The following is an 18810-nucleotide window of genomic DNA, read 5'->3' as shown; positions in this document are numbered from 1 at the left end:
AACTCACAGCTCCTTTATCTGCTTCCCTCACCATAACCAGGGCTGGCCACACTTTCATTCCTCTTGTGCCACCTTGAGGGAAAAAACCTCTGGTGCATGGGTAGAAATTAATGTTTGCTGTTACCCAAAAATCCCAACATTCTGCTTGCAGGGGGGCTTTTTTCCCCAGGCCTCTGGGCAGAACATCCACTGCCCTGGTTATAAAAACAAAGAGCAAAGATTTGGGCCATGGTTCTTTCTATCTTGTCAATGCTACTGACACAGCATCAATAAAAGCCTTAGGTCTGTCCCTCAGTGTGTCACCAGGAAGAAAGGGGGGATTTAGTTCAATCTCTTGGTTTCTGGCTTTCTGAGAGTCTCACCTGATGGTGCAGCTCAGGCTGAGTGAAATGAGCCCCAACATCCACATCTCTGTCTTGGAAACTGACCTTTTGGAACCTCGGAAAAGGTCTTTTTTGTTTAGCACAGCTTCTGCCTTGGTTCTTGCTTCTGTGTCTACATAGAAAAGTAACCAGAAAGAGAAAGTAAGGGGAAGAAACAGGATTTACCTTTGTAGACTCACCAGCAAAAGTGTCTTTTTTATTTATCTTTAAAGGATGGCAAATGATGCCGTAAATCCTTTTGCCATAGACAGACAATCATTGCTCACCTCACACCACCTCCAGAGAAAGATCCAGCCTGTGCAGACAAAGTAAGTTGGGACACAACCCCTGTATGAACAAATCCCTGCCATGCAATGAGCAAAGAGAAACTGTCAGTTTCCAAAGACTCTCCTATGGATTGTCGTAGGCTTCTTCAGTGCTTACAAAACAATGGTACTTATTCCTGAAGGCAATCAAAATGCTTCTGGACCATAAAACTCATGGGAGCTCTGAGCTAAACAGGTCAAAATTAGAGTAATTTATTATTATTATTCTCACATTTACAACTTGGGGAGATTGCTGACCTGCGGGGGTTTTAATACAGACCTCTGGCTCCTTGAAGGTCTCTTATAATGTTTGTTCTCCTGTTGATTCCAGGTGTTGGTTTCAGGGACGCACCAACAGCACTTCAGTGCCATCTGCAGATGATGTCTTAGGTTACACAGTGTTCTTCGCATGGATACCGTAAGCCAATTACATCAACAGCAGTTATACTTGCATGCATTAACATGGAAACAAGTTGAGATCCAAGCATAATTTTGTGTTCACCAAATAGATTCTTCTCTTGCAAGCCAAGGTACCTAGTCTTGCTTATTCTTACTTTACAGCAGGAGGCATGAGTTATGCACACACATCCATGATCTCCTCATCCCAACAATCCATATGACCATTGCCATGAGGAGTTCAAATGATCCCAAGGCTAACTTCACTGACAGACTGAAGAGCTACCCTGACACCTAGCGCTAGCCAGTGCCTTCACACAACCCATGAAAACCTTTCCAGAGCAATGAAACCCATTGCTGTTCCCTCCTTGGCTCCATCACAAGCAGTTTCACTCTCTGCTGTCAGTGCAGGGCAAAAGGGAAGCAACGCAGATGGACTTGTGCCCACTCCTGATGAGCAGGTAGAGCAAGACCAGTGTGGGTGGAGCTGGTGGGATGATGAAATCTTGCTTGCTCCTGGCAAAACAGTGCTCAGCAGCCCAAACACTCAGTACCAGGCTTCTCTTTCTGCTCTAGTTTCCTCCAGTGGGCAGCTTGATGACCTCTACTTGGTTTACCTATCCATCCTTGGAGCAAGCCTTGGCCTCCCATAAAACTGCCCGAGATGGCCGCTGAAAGCCATCTGGCAGTGAGCAACAGCTCTGAATCAACAAGGAAAATGCCTGGTCAAATAAATCAGTCACCATCTGCTTAGGTCACCATCACTGTCCTCTTTACACTACTGTCCACCAGCTTCAGCTTGGGCAGTAGAAGTGAAGGCACCAAGAACTGAGTGTCCGACCCACAAAGGTGGCCTCTCTGGAAGGGGTCACTGGTGGTAGATGTGTTTTGAGGGTCTGTTACCTCCCTTCCAGCTGACAAAATGACATTTTTCTCCCTGTGCCTATTCTTCCTGAGCTCTTCCAACTAACATTTGAAAGATTTTTCCCTTTTTCCCATAATTCAAAGCCATGTCAAGAACAGACAAATGAAACAAGGCAGAGTTCAAAAATATACTGGTCACTTTTTATTGAGCACCAAAGTGGCAGAACCTGCACATGTGTAAGCACCAGGACACAAACCAGGAAGGGTCTGCTGCAAGGCAGAGCAGCTCCCCTGGCAGTGGTCAAGGATCTGGAAGGCCATGAGCATTGCTAGCACACAGTAATACACATGAAGTTTATTATAGCACCCGACGTGATTTAAAGTGTACATGGAAACATTAAGAACAACCTCCACCAGTGATTTCCTACTGTGCTCCATAGGACTGTTGTTAAGCCATTTGTCTTTGGAGGGAAGACAAGCTGAGGACAACTCATTTGGTCTATGTTTTCATTTCAACATCCAACGGATGCCAGTGTTGAAAACACAGAACTTGGGCAAGTCTTTTCTGTTGCTCTTGCTTCTGAGTTTGACAATGAATAACTCGAAAAGAATTAACTTGAAACAAACCCCAGCCGTTCTAGCACCATGAGGAAGGGCGATGTCTCTGATAACACGCAGTAAACTGAAATTAATCAACAAAGTATTAATTTGTCAATTTTATTTTTTAAAATTTCCTTTTGCAAGTAGAAAATATCCTTATATCCTCACCATTCCACCCAGCAAGATGGTCAGGTATGTGCTCTTGTAGCTACAAAAAAGCAGCAACTGAAGTGAGTGTGTACGCTCAAATAAAGCATGTTTTTGGATGCTTTGCAAGATTAGGTTGAGATCTGAAGTTTTGATCTTGCAAATTTATTAATGCTTAAACTTGCTAAAGTTTTTCATCTAGATCCTCATAGCTTTTTAGACGCTGAATTCTTAATTTTAAAGTAGAACTATTTGGTATTTGCCCCTTTGGGTCTCAGCAGTAACCAACGAAGGGCTTTGCTCACTTTATCAGAATTTGATTTCTCTGCAAAAAGCAATGCTGAAAAAACTCAATCTGTTTCACTGAGCAGCATGTAGAAGTGAGGCCGCATTAGGACTTTTGTTATGAGCTGCGTTGCTTTAAGTTGTCAAGTAATGTCAGTGGCAAAGCGGCAAGTTTTTAGCCCAGACTGAGACTGGAACTGTAAGATATGGATGGACTCCTGCATCTCAACAGGAGATATCATTGTATGAAGCTGAATATGATAAAATCATAGAAATATATCTTTCCGCAAATATGGTGTCGCATTTAATACCTAGAACTTGGAGCGAAAGCTCAAAGAAGTGAATGGAGTTCAACAAACCAAGATATTCAGGAAAATCTGGAGCCCTTCGTCTGTTCCTTTGCTCTATAAATCATCAGGGAGTGTGCGTGCTTATGACTGATGGAAAACAGAAGAGCAGTTTGGCATCTTTCTTCTCTCCAGCTGCAAATGTCATGTAAGAAGCATCAAGTGTTTTATAGGTGATTTAGCTTTGGCTTAAACCATTTGGTGAGTGGAAAAAAAAAATCCCCTAGTTTGTGGGTGGCAGCAGGCACTTGTATTTGTGAACTGGGTATTTATATCTACCACTACTACTCCGCATATTAAAATGCTAATTTTATGCATGCAGACAGGGACATGTACTAAACAAGGGAGCAAACACGGCTTCTTTTGCTTAGTAATTCTGACAGAATAGTTGAAATTAAATACAAGTGTCCTTTTGGGACTGCCACTGGAAACAAAAACATCCATAGAAGATGTGTTTTCCATTTTATAATGCTAAAAGAAGCTGTGAGGCCTAATAGAAATAACTTGACCTCAAGGATTTATGGAAGTCAACATAAAGGTACAGGACTTCTAAAGAGCAGCTGCCCATCTGCCAGACAATCCTTTTAATTATACAAACATATCCTCAATTTGCCTTTTTAATATATGCATCAAATAATCCAGACTTCTGCCCTTTTGCTGAGGTTATGTGGGTACAAAAGAGCAGATGTGCACTTTGTGAGTATTAACTGTGCTGGCTGAAAACTTAAAAAGACTGGCACATATGTGTGTCTGCTTAGACATTGTAGAGAGAAATCTATTGCATCATTAGCTCTCGATCTGCAGCTCACCAGACTGAGAAGCTAAAGGAAAGTAACTAAATATAAATTTATAAAACCGGTTTTGCTCCTAACCCAGAGTTCCCCAAATTCTTAAGACTTCAGGTTTAGGCTTGTGGATTGGGTGTCAAACCTGGTGAACCCTGGGTGGAAAAGAAGAAACCTGCACGTTTCTTCAAACTTTAAGCTTACGAAAAGGCTCATGTAAAGCACTTGTTCAAGATAGGCATGCACTGGATTGGATCCAGAGATCCCCTTTAGTCTTACACTCGTGCCTATTATAATGCAACTGAGATACGATATTTAGGTACAATTCTGACGTCACTTTGTTTTATAATCCTGAGTTATGTTTGTGGTCGTGAAATCTGAATCGGTCACATAACACGTACATAAAGGGCAGGCTCTGTTCCTGCAGCCTGACAATGGCACTGTGGTTTGTAGGGATCCACTTGGAGGTATTTGCATTTCATTGGTAGAAGGGCAGCTCATAAACAGTGTGGTTTCTTTCAGAGGATCACATTTCTCCCCCTTCTGGTAGGCTTAAAATCTAGATTCATTGTGCTCCTTGGATAGTGAAGTCTTTTTATCATGGATGAGCAGGGATCAGGGTAATGCTGGAGATGCGGTCATGGAGATTTGGGACCAGAGTTCTTCCAAAACCTAGAAAACTGTTGGGTAAAGCATTCCTTGACAGCTGCTTAACAGAGCGGTCCAGCTGGATAAAAATCAAACAAAACAAAAAGAGGAATTAAAATATTTATCCTTCCTGAGATGTTTGCACAGAACTTGTCCTTATGTAGCTGTGCAATCCTAACAGTTAGCCTGACGTAGGTACGTAGAAGACACACTGAGCTGCTTTGTTTCCATAGTTGTCAGTTAAGCTCAAGTTAGTTTTAAAGTGTTGAGAAAACTACTGTGGGACAGAACCTTTGGTATAATAAACATTTTCATTCTTACCTAATTCAAAGCCTGATAAAATGACTGGAGCTTTTTCAGTTGGCTTCGCTCTGGCCAGATGCATGTACACTTACCCACATGAGTGGGTCACACTGCTCAGAGCAACTGTTCACACACGTAAAGTTATCCCACAAAATCACCCATCTGCCTAAGTATTTTAAGACTGGCCCTTATTGCAATCAGTCCAAAATAAAGAGCTTTTTAATTTGTCCTGCAGGAGCTGTTAGACCTACATTAGAAGAAGCCCCCTAAACAGAAATGTTAAAATCTTAAGGTAGACAGAGTTTTGCAGCATCCTGAAAATCACTTCATCCTCTAAAGACCCTGAAGGTTCTTCAAAGGAATCAGGTGCATCTTGTGAAGTTAGAATAAAAAGCAGGAGGGAAAGCAGGATTTGGGAAAGACATTAGCTTCTCCATGGAATGTTTTGGAGAGCTCAATCTGCAATGCTACAGGTTCTCAAGATACTTCTACAGCACGGTCTGTTTATCAGCATAGGTGTTTCATGGAGCTCAAGGTATGCATCTATATGTAGTTTTAAGGGGCTGTCCTTACAGTGGCATTTTGAGGAGATGTAATTTCACCCTCAAACAACTGCTTCTTGAAATAATTGTATGCTAACCACCAACTATTTTCACCCAGCTTTCCCTTTATTCACAGGACACTTACCCTGGCACACCTTTGATTAGCCTAAATGCTTCTGCTGGTTTTTCACATAGCTGACCACGTTGTTGGAACTGCTCCCTGGAAACCAAATATCAGCAAGGTTAGATTTCATGCTGTTCTGTGGCAAATGTTTTCTCAAGATTACCTAAGCAGTACAGTTTTACTGTTCTCATCATTTAGCAGTTCTCTAGGATAGAAGTGATAGCCCACTGGACAGAGGAAAGGAAATCCTTTCATAGCTTTATCAGCTAAACTGGACAAATCTGGCTGTTTGTAAATCTTATTATATCAAAGATGTTGCCTAGTCATATCTGAGTAGTACTTCCAATCTGATCTAACTTTCTCCCTCTATATCCAAGAGTTAGCAGAAACCAGGAGCTTTGAAGCCATGAGCAAAGAGATATTCTGGAAGGTCCTTCTGCTTTATTTGAGACACATACTGACCAATTTGTGCAAGGGCACAAATACCACTGAGGTTATAGATAGCAAGAAGGGACTGATTCACTGGCCTCTGGTCATCTCTTATCACATACCACAGTACAAGCTCTTGGCAAAAGATCCTGCTTTGACGGAGTTCTGAGTTCATCTACAAGGACTCCTGGGCCAGGAGCAAAGCTCCAAGTATGTACTTAAAAATAACAAAAGGGTATTGGGTTGGGTGTTTCTCACCCTTTGGGCAGGAACTCCTGGCAAAACCCTGCACCATTTAACACATGGAGATATTGATTATCAAGAGTCCACAGGCAGGGCACTGCAGATCTTAAAATGAGACCTTTTGACCAAGGCGTAGAGATTTCATGCTACAGAATCTCTTTTTCCTATGTACAAACCTTCATTTTATAAGCAGGAGATTACTTGTAAGCAATACAATAACTATAAAGCTTAATAACAGCAAGCACTTCATGCCAGCAGCTTACCAAAGTATTCTTTGTAATACTTATGCCTCAGGTTGCGTCCATCTGAAAAAGAAGGTATGTAATGAGAACATATACAGTGAGCCTTCAATCCTTGTGTTAAACTCCGGCTTTCTGTGTACAGCACAGAGAAATTGTAGATATAGAAATAACAACCTCACAAACAGGAAAATAAAAGACCTCGGTCTCTGAAGTGGTGTAAGCTGTTATAAGCCTCTTATAAAACAGGTTATTGAATATGTGGATGCAATTCACATTCCCTGAGAATGGTTAACTGCTGGCCATGAGCATGTTATGTTCTTTTCAGTAGCTATGAATCAAGGAATTATAGATTTTCCCAAATGAAAGCAAATTTAGGTAAAATTTCAGACCATCTATATGTGTTTTACATAATTCAAGACCCAGCTAGGTTTTTCTGTTTACCATTTAAACAATCATTTAAGCTCTTAGAAATACCTCATGTCTAAGAGCCACATAGTTATGCATTACATTAATATATGGATGTTATTAAAAATAAGTTATAAAAGAATAAAAGAGATGATTGAAAAGCCCTGCAAAAAATCTTAATCTTTTATGGATGCAGTTCAGAGATCTGTTTTGGTGTTTCCCCTGGCTTTTACAGTGACTGATGTTTCTATACCAAGATCATCTGTAGACCAGTACGGACATACATGTCTTACTATGCAATGCACTCGCTGGCTCTGAAGGAGATCTGGTGGTACATCTGCTCTCATGGGCTTCCTGGGTTTTCTGGGCAGTGAGAGCCCATTGTCCCTCGCTGGTGTTTGCATGACAGAAACAGAAAGGAAGGGACATTTCCAGAACTGACCTGGATTTCCTCGGAGCTTGATGCACTGGCCCCTGTTAGGGATTCCTTCAGCCATGTTACCAGGGTTGATGATATGGCATTCATAGCCAGTGGGGCAATGCAGAGGCTCATCTCCATCCTCAGTGGTACTGCAGGCCTCAGCTGCAAAATAACCCTGCAGTTCATAAATCACATCTTTAACACCCACAGGTAACCCAAAATCTGATAGCATGGCCACCTTCATCTGTATCTCCTTCCAGACAGGATCTCTGACTACTTCCCATGCAAGTCCACCAAGGAGCTAACACCTCCAAAGAAGCCTGGCATGGCTGGTGATGCAGTTCTCACCTTACATAAAACCTGAGGTGTCTACACTGATATGGAGAGTGCAGGTCAAGCTGATTACATACAAGGACACCCTCTCCATAGCCTGTTGTGCATGGTGTGTGCAAGTGCTGGAGAGTGATGAAGATGCTCCATGCCCACTGTGTTCTCACTAATGGTCCCTCCATGATGCTATTCATTCTAACAGCCATAAGTCTGTTCCTCCGGTACTTCAGGCTGAGTGAGAAACCAGAGAAACATGACCAGGAAGCTGATGGTTTGCTGCTTTGTTCTTCACTCCACACCCATTAACTTGTTGATGAATTTAAACCTCAGGTGTGACTCACTATGGAGTAAGGCAGGGGCACCCTGTGCTGATTTTGGCTGTGATGGAGTTAATTTTCTTCCTAGTAGCTGGCATGAGGCTGTGTTTTGGATTTGTGCTGGGAACAGTGCTGTTAACACAGGGATGTTCTAGTTACTGCTGAGCAGTGCTTACAGAGTCTTTTCTGCTCCTCACCCTACCAGCAAGCAGGCTGTAGGTGCACAAGGAGTTGGAGGGGACACAGCTGGGAGAGCTGACCCCAGCTGACGCAGGGGATATCCCATGCCCTATGGTATCGTGTTCAGCATAGAAAGCTGGGGGATAAAGAAGTAAGGTGAGGATGTTCAGAGTGATGGTGTTTGTCTTCCCAAGTCACCATGAGGTGTGATGGAGCCCTGCTCTCCTGGCCATTGCTGAACACCAGCCTGGTGATTGGAAGAAGTGAATTAATTCCTTGTCTTCCTTTGCCTGTGTATGCATCTCTTGTTTTACCCATTAAACTATCTTTCTCTCAACCCAGCCAATATCATTTCACTGTTACTCTTCCAATTCTCTCCCCTATCCCACTGGGGGGAGTGAGCAAGCTGCTCTATGGGCCTGAGCTGTGGCTGGGATTAAACCACGACACCCCCCCTGTTACAAAGAGAGGCTTTAACCACCTTGACCCTGGATATCCAGCAAGTGCAGAGCAGAATAAGAAAGCAAAGCAGGACCCACAGGCAGTGTTTGTGTCCATTAAATGTACAGACTATGTAGGGACACTGCACACTTTCATTTGCCAGGATTTTAATTCCAAGGACTTCTGCTGTAATTCTCATGTCATGGCTGATGGTTCTTATTGCAAGAATTACTCTCCCAAGCTGAGATGAAGGTGTTAAAGATAAGAACAAATAATATAAGCATGACAAGATGGATAAGGAAGAACCTATTTGATCTTATTTCTAGCAGTGCAATTCCAGTGAGCTGGAGGCAGAATTTTCTCTTGAAGAACGAGGAGTTTCCATAATAGGTGAGAGTCAAGATTCAGCAAGTCTGATACCATCTGTATAAGACCAAAGAGGGTAATTTATTGGCATTACTTGTGTCTGATTAAAGCTGATCAAAAGCTGGAACAGCCTTTCCATGAAGAAATTAAAAGCCTTAGGAATGCACACGTGCATCTGGCAATGTCTTGTAGAAGAAAACTTCTCTTCCCACCTCTCTATTCCCTCCTTGTTTCAATTTGAGGTATGGGAAAAAAAGAATTAAAAGGCCTTTCCCAATGGAATTATCCCAATCTCATTATCAGTCCTCAAGCTTAGATGCTCCCAGCAACATGGCATCTTGACTCAACTCTGCAGCAGTTTGCCAGGGCTCTTGTTCAAAGCAGCCTTCAGACCCAAGAGCCCTAAGCCCTAGCCCAAGGCATCTGTGTGAGGCACCACTCTGGATTAAATGATATCCCAGTCCAAGTCCACCCACAGTCTATCAGGGGGCAGGCAGAAAATAGGTGTACACTGAAAAAGGCTTTTTCTTAGAAAAAGAGGTATTTCCACTTATTTCAAGAATGGATACAGCTGATTTACTTCACCAAAAACCAGCCTCAAGCACCACACAGTAATATTCCTATGGAAACTCCAAACAAATCCCAGCAGACCAACATCCCTGCAAATCTTGTGTATGATGACTGTATTATTTAGTGACTTTGTATAAATACCAATATGTCAGAGAAGACAGTGGAGCATACTGTACCTTGTAAGACTTCCTCTGGGCCATCCAAAAGCCACCCGTTTCCACCCAGCCAGCGAGGTTTGGGCTGAACCAACCAGTCTAAAACTGTAAAAGGCAGAAACAAGAAACCACAGAGTTGAGGTGGAGTAGCCAGAAACCACACAGCAATGGAGAAGTCACAGGTTTCCTCTAACAGTCAGTGATGATGTTGACAGGCTCCTGAAGGATAGACTTGAGTTTTCAGCAAGATACTTATATTAATTCTCTTGTTGTCCAAATGGCAAGAGAACCATGGAAGAGGAGAAGTAGTCAGGGCCACAGGAACCTGGTGTCATAAAGGCCACAGCAGCTATTGTTTCCCATCCTCCACTCCCATGGCACAGATCACATGAGATGGCTGCTTTGCTTCTAATTCAGATTGGGATTCCTTCTTTTCCTGAACATATAATCCCAGGAAAAGAACTGTCATCTGCAATTTGCACTGGTGGAAATTTTTTGCGTAATTGCTTTGATTGAGCAATCATCCCAGGAAGCAGAATTGTGGAACTAAAGCTTTATCCTCAACTCAAACTATGCCTCCCACCCAAGACCCAACGCACACGGTGATGACTGCCACTATCTTCGTGCTTCTCTCTATCTCTGGTCACCGGGGCCGCCCTACCTGGCGGTGGCTGTACAGACTCCAGGCAGGCGTAGATGCACCCGTTGTAGCAGCAGCGCTTGTGCCTCTCACACTCGGAGTCCGAGCGGCAGCTTGGCACCTCGCAGGCTCGCTCAGGCAAGGTCTGGGGCGGAGGTGGGCACCGGTCGTTCTTCTGGTAGTGGGAACTGTGAGAATGAAGAGGGTACTCATAATCCTTGCAAAGAGAAGAAAAGGAGACAAAGGTTTGGCGTGAGGTGAGTACCAAATATCCCATCAGCTGAAACACAGAAAGGATTTTCAAGTATTCATGGGGAAGAATGAGCTGTTCAGCTCCCTGAATATGGCACACTGAAGAGCTGTATGATCATCTTAGCACTCTGTTTTGGAAACCCAGACACCAAATTAATGTGTGGAACTCATTTTATAATTAAGGTTATTGTAATGGCAACAAGGAGGTAAAATTAAAATTGCTTTAAAGTCTTTTATGTTTGCTTGGGAAACAGAGGGAAATATTCCCTGGATCCTCATGATAAGCATGCCATAATGCTTATACAGTAACGGGGTGGAAATGTTGACACTGTATTGGTTTGATTTTATGTCCTCAAATGGGATGTGGAACTAATGTCCCAGGTAACACCTGTCTCCTCAATAGTCTCCTTCTGCCTTTATCACATTCCTTTGGATCAGAATTTATAGGGGAGTTATTCAAGCTTGCCCAGTGCAGGGTCCTGGGTTTTTAAATCAGAGACCATTGCTAAAACATGCAATGATCTGGGTGAAATATGCGTGGGTGATGTCAGTTTAATCCTCAAGAAAATGAGGCTGTGTTTGACTACAGCAGAAAGGAGACCAGCTGCTCAATGCGCACCAAAAGGACAAGGGAGATTTAAAGTGGATTAACAGGCAGAGGATTTTACCAGAAATGTTTATAAGATGCAGCATTCAGATATTATTCACACATTTAGCAAGAAGCCAACTCCCTCCAAGAGAGAGGTGAAACACCCAAGCCCACTCCTTTCTCACCTATGGCTAACTACTCATCTCTGGCCTCGGGCTCAGCTCTCCAGAGCAGCATAAAGTACTCAGATAGGGCAATCAGTTTGCAGATTTATTACCAAACATTAATAAGCTTTAATCAAATAAAAACATGGATTCTGGATTTGCACTTCTAACACAGTGTCTAGCCAAAGGCAAGAGGTGAGTGCTGCCATGCCCTTGCTAGCAGGCTGTTGAGTTTAACAGTCCTATATATACTTGACGCCATCACTGTTGTGTTGAGAAATCAGTGACAAACAACTGCGGCTGTTATTCCAAGAAACTACATGGTGCAACTGTCCCTGAGGGCGTCTCTATGAAATTTCACCATCAGGCTATGGGGACATTCGAGGTGCTATTAATACCCCTCTTCATTTACATGCTGCTACATCCTTGGTGTTGAAACCTCACAGCGGCTTCTGTGGAACATGTGTGCCTTTGCAAAACAGTGTGTCCACACATGAACAGCCCGAAAAGTGTCCTAGGAAAGGCCCCAGGAGGTTCTTTGCCCTGGGTACTGACCGCTGGCCTCTGCTGCTACACGTGACCAACCAGCAATCAATCATCCTTTAATGGGGAAAACAGCGTCATCTTCACTCCCTTGGGGTAATTTGTAATGTAGAGAATGAAGGCAATCCCAAGGGACACCAAAAGAAGTAACGGTGCTCATTGGTTGTGGTACTGATGTGAGACATTTTACTTCCATATTGTACATAGCATAGAATTGTACTGATAAGGCGGTGGGTTTTAACACAAAGTTGACCTCTGTTCTTTAAGCCATAGTGACGGGGAAATGGAAAGCAGAAAGTTTGTCCACTGCCTGGCTCCGCAGTGTGTGTCAGGCAGTGGAGATGTATAGAGAAAAGTCAGGACGATTAGAAGTTTTAACTTCTGTTACAAGGTGTACGTTAATGAAAATCCATACCCTGATTATAGCTATAACTGGTTAAAGAATGTGTGTGTGTCTGTGTCTGAGACAGAGAATTCCTAATATTTCTACAAATGACAGCTGTCTGCCCTGTTCCCAGTATCAATAAACAATTTTATTCACTTTTTCCTTAGTTGTTTCCATTAATCAAAAAAAAAAAACACCTGCTCAAAACCCCTTCTGTGAGGTTGTTTTTCCATGAATTGATGGGCTTTTTGAACCATAAGTTTGAAAGAAAACAATTTCCCAATTGTGATGATATTTTCAATGTTGAAGTGTAAAACAAGGTGTAAATGATCACATCATCCCATTCCTTAAAAGCTGACAACACTCTAGCTTTGAAAATAACATGCTTTTGAATTGAAGATATTGCAAGTTCAACTTTTTTTTTTGCTGTTGGGTTTTAGATAAAGAAAATGCTTGGGCCAAGTATAATTTGGGAATATAAGACAGTATTTAAAAGTAAATCTAAGCAGTTTCTAACATTTAACAGGTCTCCTTGCTGGAGGAAGTGTTCATCTTGGAAGGTCACAGTTTATTTTCTGTTATGTGAAATGTCAGCTGAAGGCTGAAATATGTCCAAAATAATACTGGCAAATAGTGGAAACATGAAAAAAAAAAAACAACCCCAAACCCCAAACTATTACTGCAGTTGCTTTGCAGATGATTCAGAAGCCAAGAAGCCAAAACTGCAATGCTCAGTAATGAGATTTCAGTTGGGAACAGTCTAATATTTTTAGCCAAATAACTTTGTACATCATGACTTCCCTGCCCATTTTCTCTGTTCACCTTTTGCTCTGGACCTCTTTCTTTCAAAAGCTCATGGTCAAAAACCCCATGACCATGCACATTTGATCTAATAAAACCATTACCACTGGTTTATTGATGCATAAATTGTCCCAGTGGGAAGCAGAATTCCCTCATTCCCAAAATAACCTGGGTATGGATGTCTCCAGGTATGGGTTACAAGGTCTTTTTAAAAGCTCTCCCAGGATTTATAGTTTGGCTTTGAGCATAGCTCATCGTTACAATCTTTATAGGTCGTGACAACAGTCCAGATTTCTTCCTTTAAGAACATAATTCAATACAGGAGGCAAATTGGTGTTTGCCAATGAGACTTATTAAATAATCTTAATGACTGTATCTGTCTTAGAGAAACCCAGAAATAAAGTGGGGCAGAAAGTTCAGAGTTCAGCTCAGGAACCCTGGAGGTCAGGAAAGAATACAGGGAAAAACCTGAATGCAGTCACTCACTCTCAAACCGTATTTTCTATAGTAACTGTGGGCTGCAGTCTGCCTCCAAAAAAATCCCAAATCTGTGCAATTATTTGTGCCTGAAACTGAACCCTGAGCTTGTATCAAAGCACAGTTCTCTGCCAAGTCATATTCTGCATTGCCTGAATATCGCATGTGAGGTTTATTCCCAACCTCCAGTCACCAGTGCTGCCCCAGCAGGTATTTCCAAACACTGGCCATAAACCACCTTTTCTCTGAAACAAAACACAGTCAGGAGTAATGCAGAGCCCTCAATATTTCTGTCAAAGACCTGGAAAAACACAGATCATCAAGTGATCAAAGTTGCAGATATCAAACTGATGGAGGGTTAAATAGGACAAGGCCAAAACAGTAGGAATAACATTCTGCTATTGACTCTGGATTAGTAGTTCTGGTTCTGGTGTTGGCAGTACTGGAAGATAGTCCCAAAATTAGGGTGTGCTCAAAGAAGATGCATAATGGCAATTAAAGGGCTGGAAAGCAGGGAACGCAGTGCAAGAACTTTATGCAGGTTTCAAAGGGGAGGCTGAGGGCTGCTCTGCTCCTGTGTTACTCTGAGGCATATGCGGGACAGAAATCTCATGGGAGGTGTGAAAATCTGGTGGTTGAAGAGGATATCTCAGTGTTGGTTAATGACAGCTAGCTGGAGGGTAAATAAATTGCTGGAAGAACATTACAGCAGATGTGAGGAACTCTTCATTCCTGGAAATCATTAAAAGAAGGCTGTGTTGTTTTTTTTCTCCAACTCTTGATGCAGCTGACACTGAAATAGAATCAAGACTGCCCCAGGTTTTCCCAACAGATATGTAGGTGTCTTGATAATGAATTGAAGCCCTTGCTCCGGTAATTCCCTCCTTCTGCCTTTTGGGAACCATCCACAGGCTATGCAGCGGCTGCAGAACACCAGCTGCAAATCACGACTCTAGACAAGTGTCCCTCTGGCTGTAAAATACATGGGTTTGCTAATAGCTGGAAGCCCAGCTCCTCCATCCCATTGTGACTGATAGATTTTTCTTCTCACTGCATTCCCTCTCCTCTTTCTCCCTTCAGTGTTCCCACCTGACCCCTCTTTGCCAACCAACACCCTTTCTCAGACACCTGAATGAACAACTCCTGGCCAGACCTCAAGCCAGCTCCTCATCAGCACTTGCTCATCATTCTGTGGCCAGCAGTTTGGTGGATGCATTGCTCCTGCCATAGACTCAGATGTTTTGAACTCATACAACATAAGTCTCAGCCAGCTCCTTACCCATCACCACTTCCTCTATGGACCTTTCCCATGTCCTTCTGGGGATCCCACAGCGATGTCTATGGCCCATCTTCTGTATGGCTACATATTGCCGTAAGCACCTCCATCTGTTACCGTCTATCCAAGTGACTCACAAATCAGCTGTTCCACCCACAGCCTCTGATTTTCAAACTGGAGGGTACATACAGCATTTGGTAGAAAAGAAAGCATCTTTCTGAGAAATAGGAGGGGCTGCTAGAACAGACTTTGGTGGGTAAAAGGATGGAGTGCAGACGTCTTCCTCCTTTCAAGGCTTTGAGAAGAAGGAATAAGCAAAGTATGTTCTATTTTCCCAATATAAGATGTTTCTATCAATATGAGCAATTCTAGCTGAGCCTGCCATATCAGTAGCACCTGGATTTATGGCTGCCAGAAAAAACAGGCCTTTGAAGAACTGCAGATTGAAAGAGGAGGATATATCCTCAGGGAAGCAGGCTCTGTGCCTCTGCAGAGGACATTATCTGAAGATCAACATGTAAATTCCTGTTCTGCCCCTGCCCTATCTCTCTGGGTCATTTACTTCATACCCACTATTGAATTTGAGCTTCACATTGAAGTGTGACAGAACAACATAGTAATAAATACACTTTCCAGGGAGTGATTTTGCGAGAAACACAGCTTTTCATGTTACCATTTTCCAGGTAAAATGCAAACCAGAGAATACTTTGTCCTAATGGGAGAAACAATGAAGAAAATGTCTTGTTGTCAAATATTGGGGTGCCTATCAATATTAGCACAATGTCTTCCGCAAAATTTCGAGGAGATGAGCAGAGCAGCTCATTCAGCACAGACAAAAGACCTGTGTCACACTTCTGAGTCAGCAATCACACCAACCCAATGTAGCTGTCCCCAAACATCACTCTAGATGGCATGGGCAAAAAAAGCATCCTTTTTGGATTAAAGCTTTTCCAAGTGACTGCAGAAAGCAGGTGGAAGAATTCCATGAGATTCATAAGAGAAAGACTTCCAGCACATGCAATGGATGGAAGATGATATCAGACCTGAGCATGAGAAGACTGGCTGGGTTTTCCACCTAAGTGACTCCAGGGGCAGAAGCTGGCTGCTAAAGGGACTTTAATGTTGTAAGTAAAAGTTTTGAATTAACATTTTTCTTTCTAAACAGCACGTGTGAAAGTCAAGCTACTACATTATTTTCCTTTCTTGTTGTTTCCCAATTTCCTCCATGTCCATTTCCAAGTCTTTTGGCTCAAACACACCAGAACAAGACACAGCATCGTCGTTTTCTCTGCTCACAGTAGCTCATTCCTGTTCTAAGAACCAATGCAGGTTTGGAAGCAATGGCTGTGCTCAGCACCACCAGTCTAACAAAACCTGGCAGGGATGTGGGGAGCGGAGGGGAGCTCTCCTCCTAGAGAACACTCCAGAAGACTGGATTTCTCTGGTCAAATCCTTACACCCATTAAGGTGACCAGCACATTAACTGTGACACTGTACATCTGGAGGTCTCTCTGCTGCAGTGATTTACAAAACCCTAGGCAACGCCACCATCCCTTTAGGACCCATTAACACTAGAAGTTGGTGACATTTACCCCAAATTACCCCAGAATCCAGAGGAGGAATGGGGCAGGGACCCTTCTTCCCTGCTCTAAGCAATAAAACACAGTATCTTCTCTCATTAAACCTATCCCCAGCCATGCAGGTTTTTCGTTCCCCTTCTCCCCATTCACACTACCCTTGCTGTCCCATGATGTCCATAGGAACAGCAGTGACGGCCGCCGTACCAATGTCTTCTCGCTGTTCCAAGCATGCTTTACACATTTCCCACTGCAGCAGCTAGGTGGCAAAAGTTTAGCAGAGCCTGGGAAACTTATTGTAATCCTTTTATAAAGACACAGCCTGCGGATCCAAATACTTCTTATTCTAAAATAAAACATGGAAAGAAAACTCCCTTTTCATGGTGAGCACACCCAGCTACCCCCAAAATCACCCCACCACAGTGTACTCACATCGTATTTCTCTGTCATTTTCAGATGCAGAGCACGCTTCCAGAGATTCCTTGCACAGCCCGAGTCTGGCAGCAGAACTAAGACACATAAGGCTGCCGTGAGGATCCTTTTACAGAAACGCATCTCTGACAGCAGCCTGGAATCCATTTTCGCAAGGAGAGATCAAGTAAGCAGCCTGGCTTTTGGGATCCAGGCGATCAGAGCCTTCGTGAGGATAGGGAGGGATACAGGGAGGGAGGGAGACTGAGGGCTGACCGCTGCTGAGAGCCGCTTTTCCCTGCGCAGCTTCTGGGAAGGGAAAGGGGAAGGGAAAAAAAAAACCACCCGAGCCCAGAAGCCAGGAGCTGCTGTTGAACTTCTTTAGTCCACGTTAGCTCAGGTTCTCGGCTCGCATGTCCGCACAAAGCACGCGCTCTCCTACAGTGATAGATGGGAAGATTATTTGTGACGATTATTTTTAGACCTTTGTTCCCAACATCTGGCATCCTCAGAGAGCCCCATTCAGAGCCAGGGCGTGGGATCAGATGACAGCTGCCGCAGGGGGAAATAAAGGTCTTGGAGGGGTGGGTTCGGCAGCTTTGAGCAAACAGCTCACCCAAACTTACCGAGCCTCCTGGCTTGCCCTTTGTGTGCTTCCCACTGTGCCCCGAGCTGTGCTTTGGGATCGTGCTTTGACAAAGTGATAATTTCATACCAAGATTGCTTGAAGGAAGTGATTTAAAGAGATGATAAAAGTGCAGGGGCTTTAATTAAACCAAATTGACGTTAGCTTTCTGCAAATGATTTTGAAGAAGGGGAAGACGTGGCCATGGGGGAAAAGAAATCCATACGCATGGGTGGGGAACAGGGAAGGAAGGCGATTTAGAAATGACATGACCAAATGGAAGGAAGGGGACATGAGTCAGGCTGTGCCTGACAATGGGAGAGACGGAGAGACTGGATATGAGGTATTAGACACCTGCATGGACGTTCAGGCAGACAAGTGGCTGAAGGATAAGAATGGACTTATGAAATCAGGCTGAAAGCATCCCAGCATCCTGCCCGGGACAGAGGCAGAGGCAGGGGACAAAGTATGAGAATAGGGCAGCTGTTGCATACACATGAGTACAGACACACATATCTGTAATATATGTGCATACATGTATACATATGTACACCTACATGTGTATATATACGTATATATGTATATATATGTATGCATGCACTTTCGCAGCCTTCAGTAGTGTTCAGGGCTTGGTGAGCCAAATGTGGGAGCCACTTAGTTTATAATCCTCCATGAATTTCTCTTCCAGCAGCTCCAGCATCCACCTGGAATGAAGAAAGAAACAGAACCACAAAGCCAGTCGAGATAAGAGCACTAAGCCCTGCTTGCGTTCAGTTTACCCTGACCTCAGCCCCACTCCATAGCCTAGACAGAGCAGAAAGATGGCTGCATGCACTGAATTTCTTTTATATCTACTACAAAATGTGTCTGCACAGGAGTGACAAACCCTGTGAGTAAATGCAAAACAACCTTCCAATTCTTCCTTATACCTGAAAGCTGTGGCAATTGGACCCACGTCTAAGTATCAATAGCTGCAGGTAGGTGGTAGCCAAAGGATTCCATCTCCACGCTTGCCAGAATACGGTGGTGGGAATCTGAAGAAAAGTGAGGTATGGGTTATAAAAGCTCTATATTTAATGGAATATATTTGATGTTTTCAGACATAAGGGAGTTACAGTGTTTTCAGCAGGAACTGCTTTGGGACAGTTTTGTCCATATCTCTACTGCTGTAGAAAGCTTCCTAGCAACAAAACCTGTTCATTTCATGCCAGGAAATTTAGCCAGTAAGAAAAGCCAAGCAGG

General features: G+C 43.3%; 1 protein-coding gene across 1 annotated transcript; it reads right to left on the bottom strand.

Moving 5' to 3' along the window:
* Positions 1 to 5766: 5766 nt before the first annotated feature.
* On the bottom strand, positions 5767 to 17111 carry WFDC1 (WAP four-disulfide core domain 1; the record flags this gene model as incomplete). The annotated part of the gene is made up of 6 exons (XM_080637239.1): positions 5767 to 5825; positions 6665 to 6706; positions 7491 to 7631; positions 9850 to 9933; positions 10490 to 10685; positions 16965 to 17111. 6 exons carry the CDS (start codon positions 17109 to 17111, stop codon positions 5767 to 5769), a joined length of 669 nt encoding a protein of 222 aa, XP_080493365.1.
* Positions 17112 to 18810: the final 1699 nt, after the last annotated feature.

The sequence above is a fragment of the Psittacula echo genome (genome assembly GCF_963264785.1).
Source record: "Psittacula echo genome assembly, chromosome: Z".
Taxonomy (NCBI): domain Eukaryota; kingdom Metazoa; phylum Chordata; class Aves; order Psittaciformes; family Psittacidae; genus Psittacula; species Psittacula echo.
This window is presented reverse-complemented; position numbering and strand designations above follow the sequence as displayed.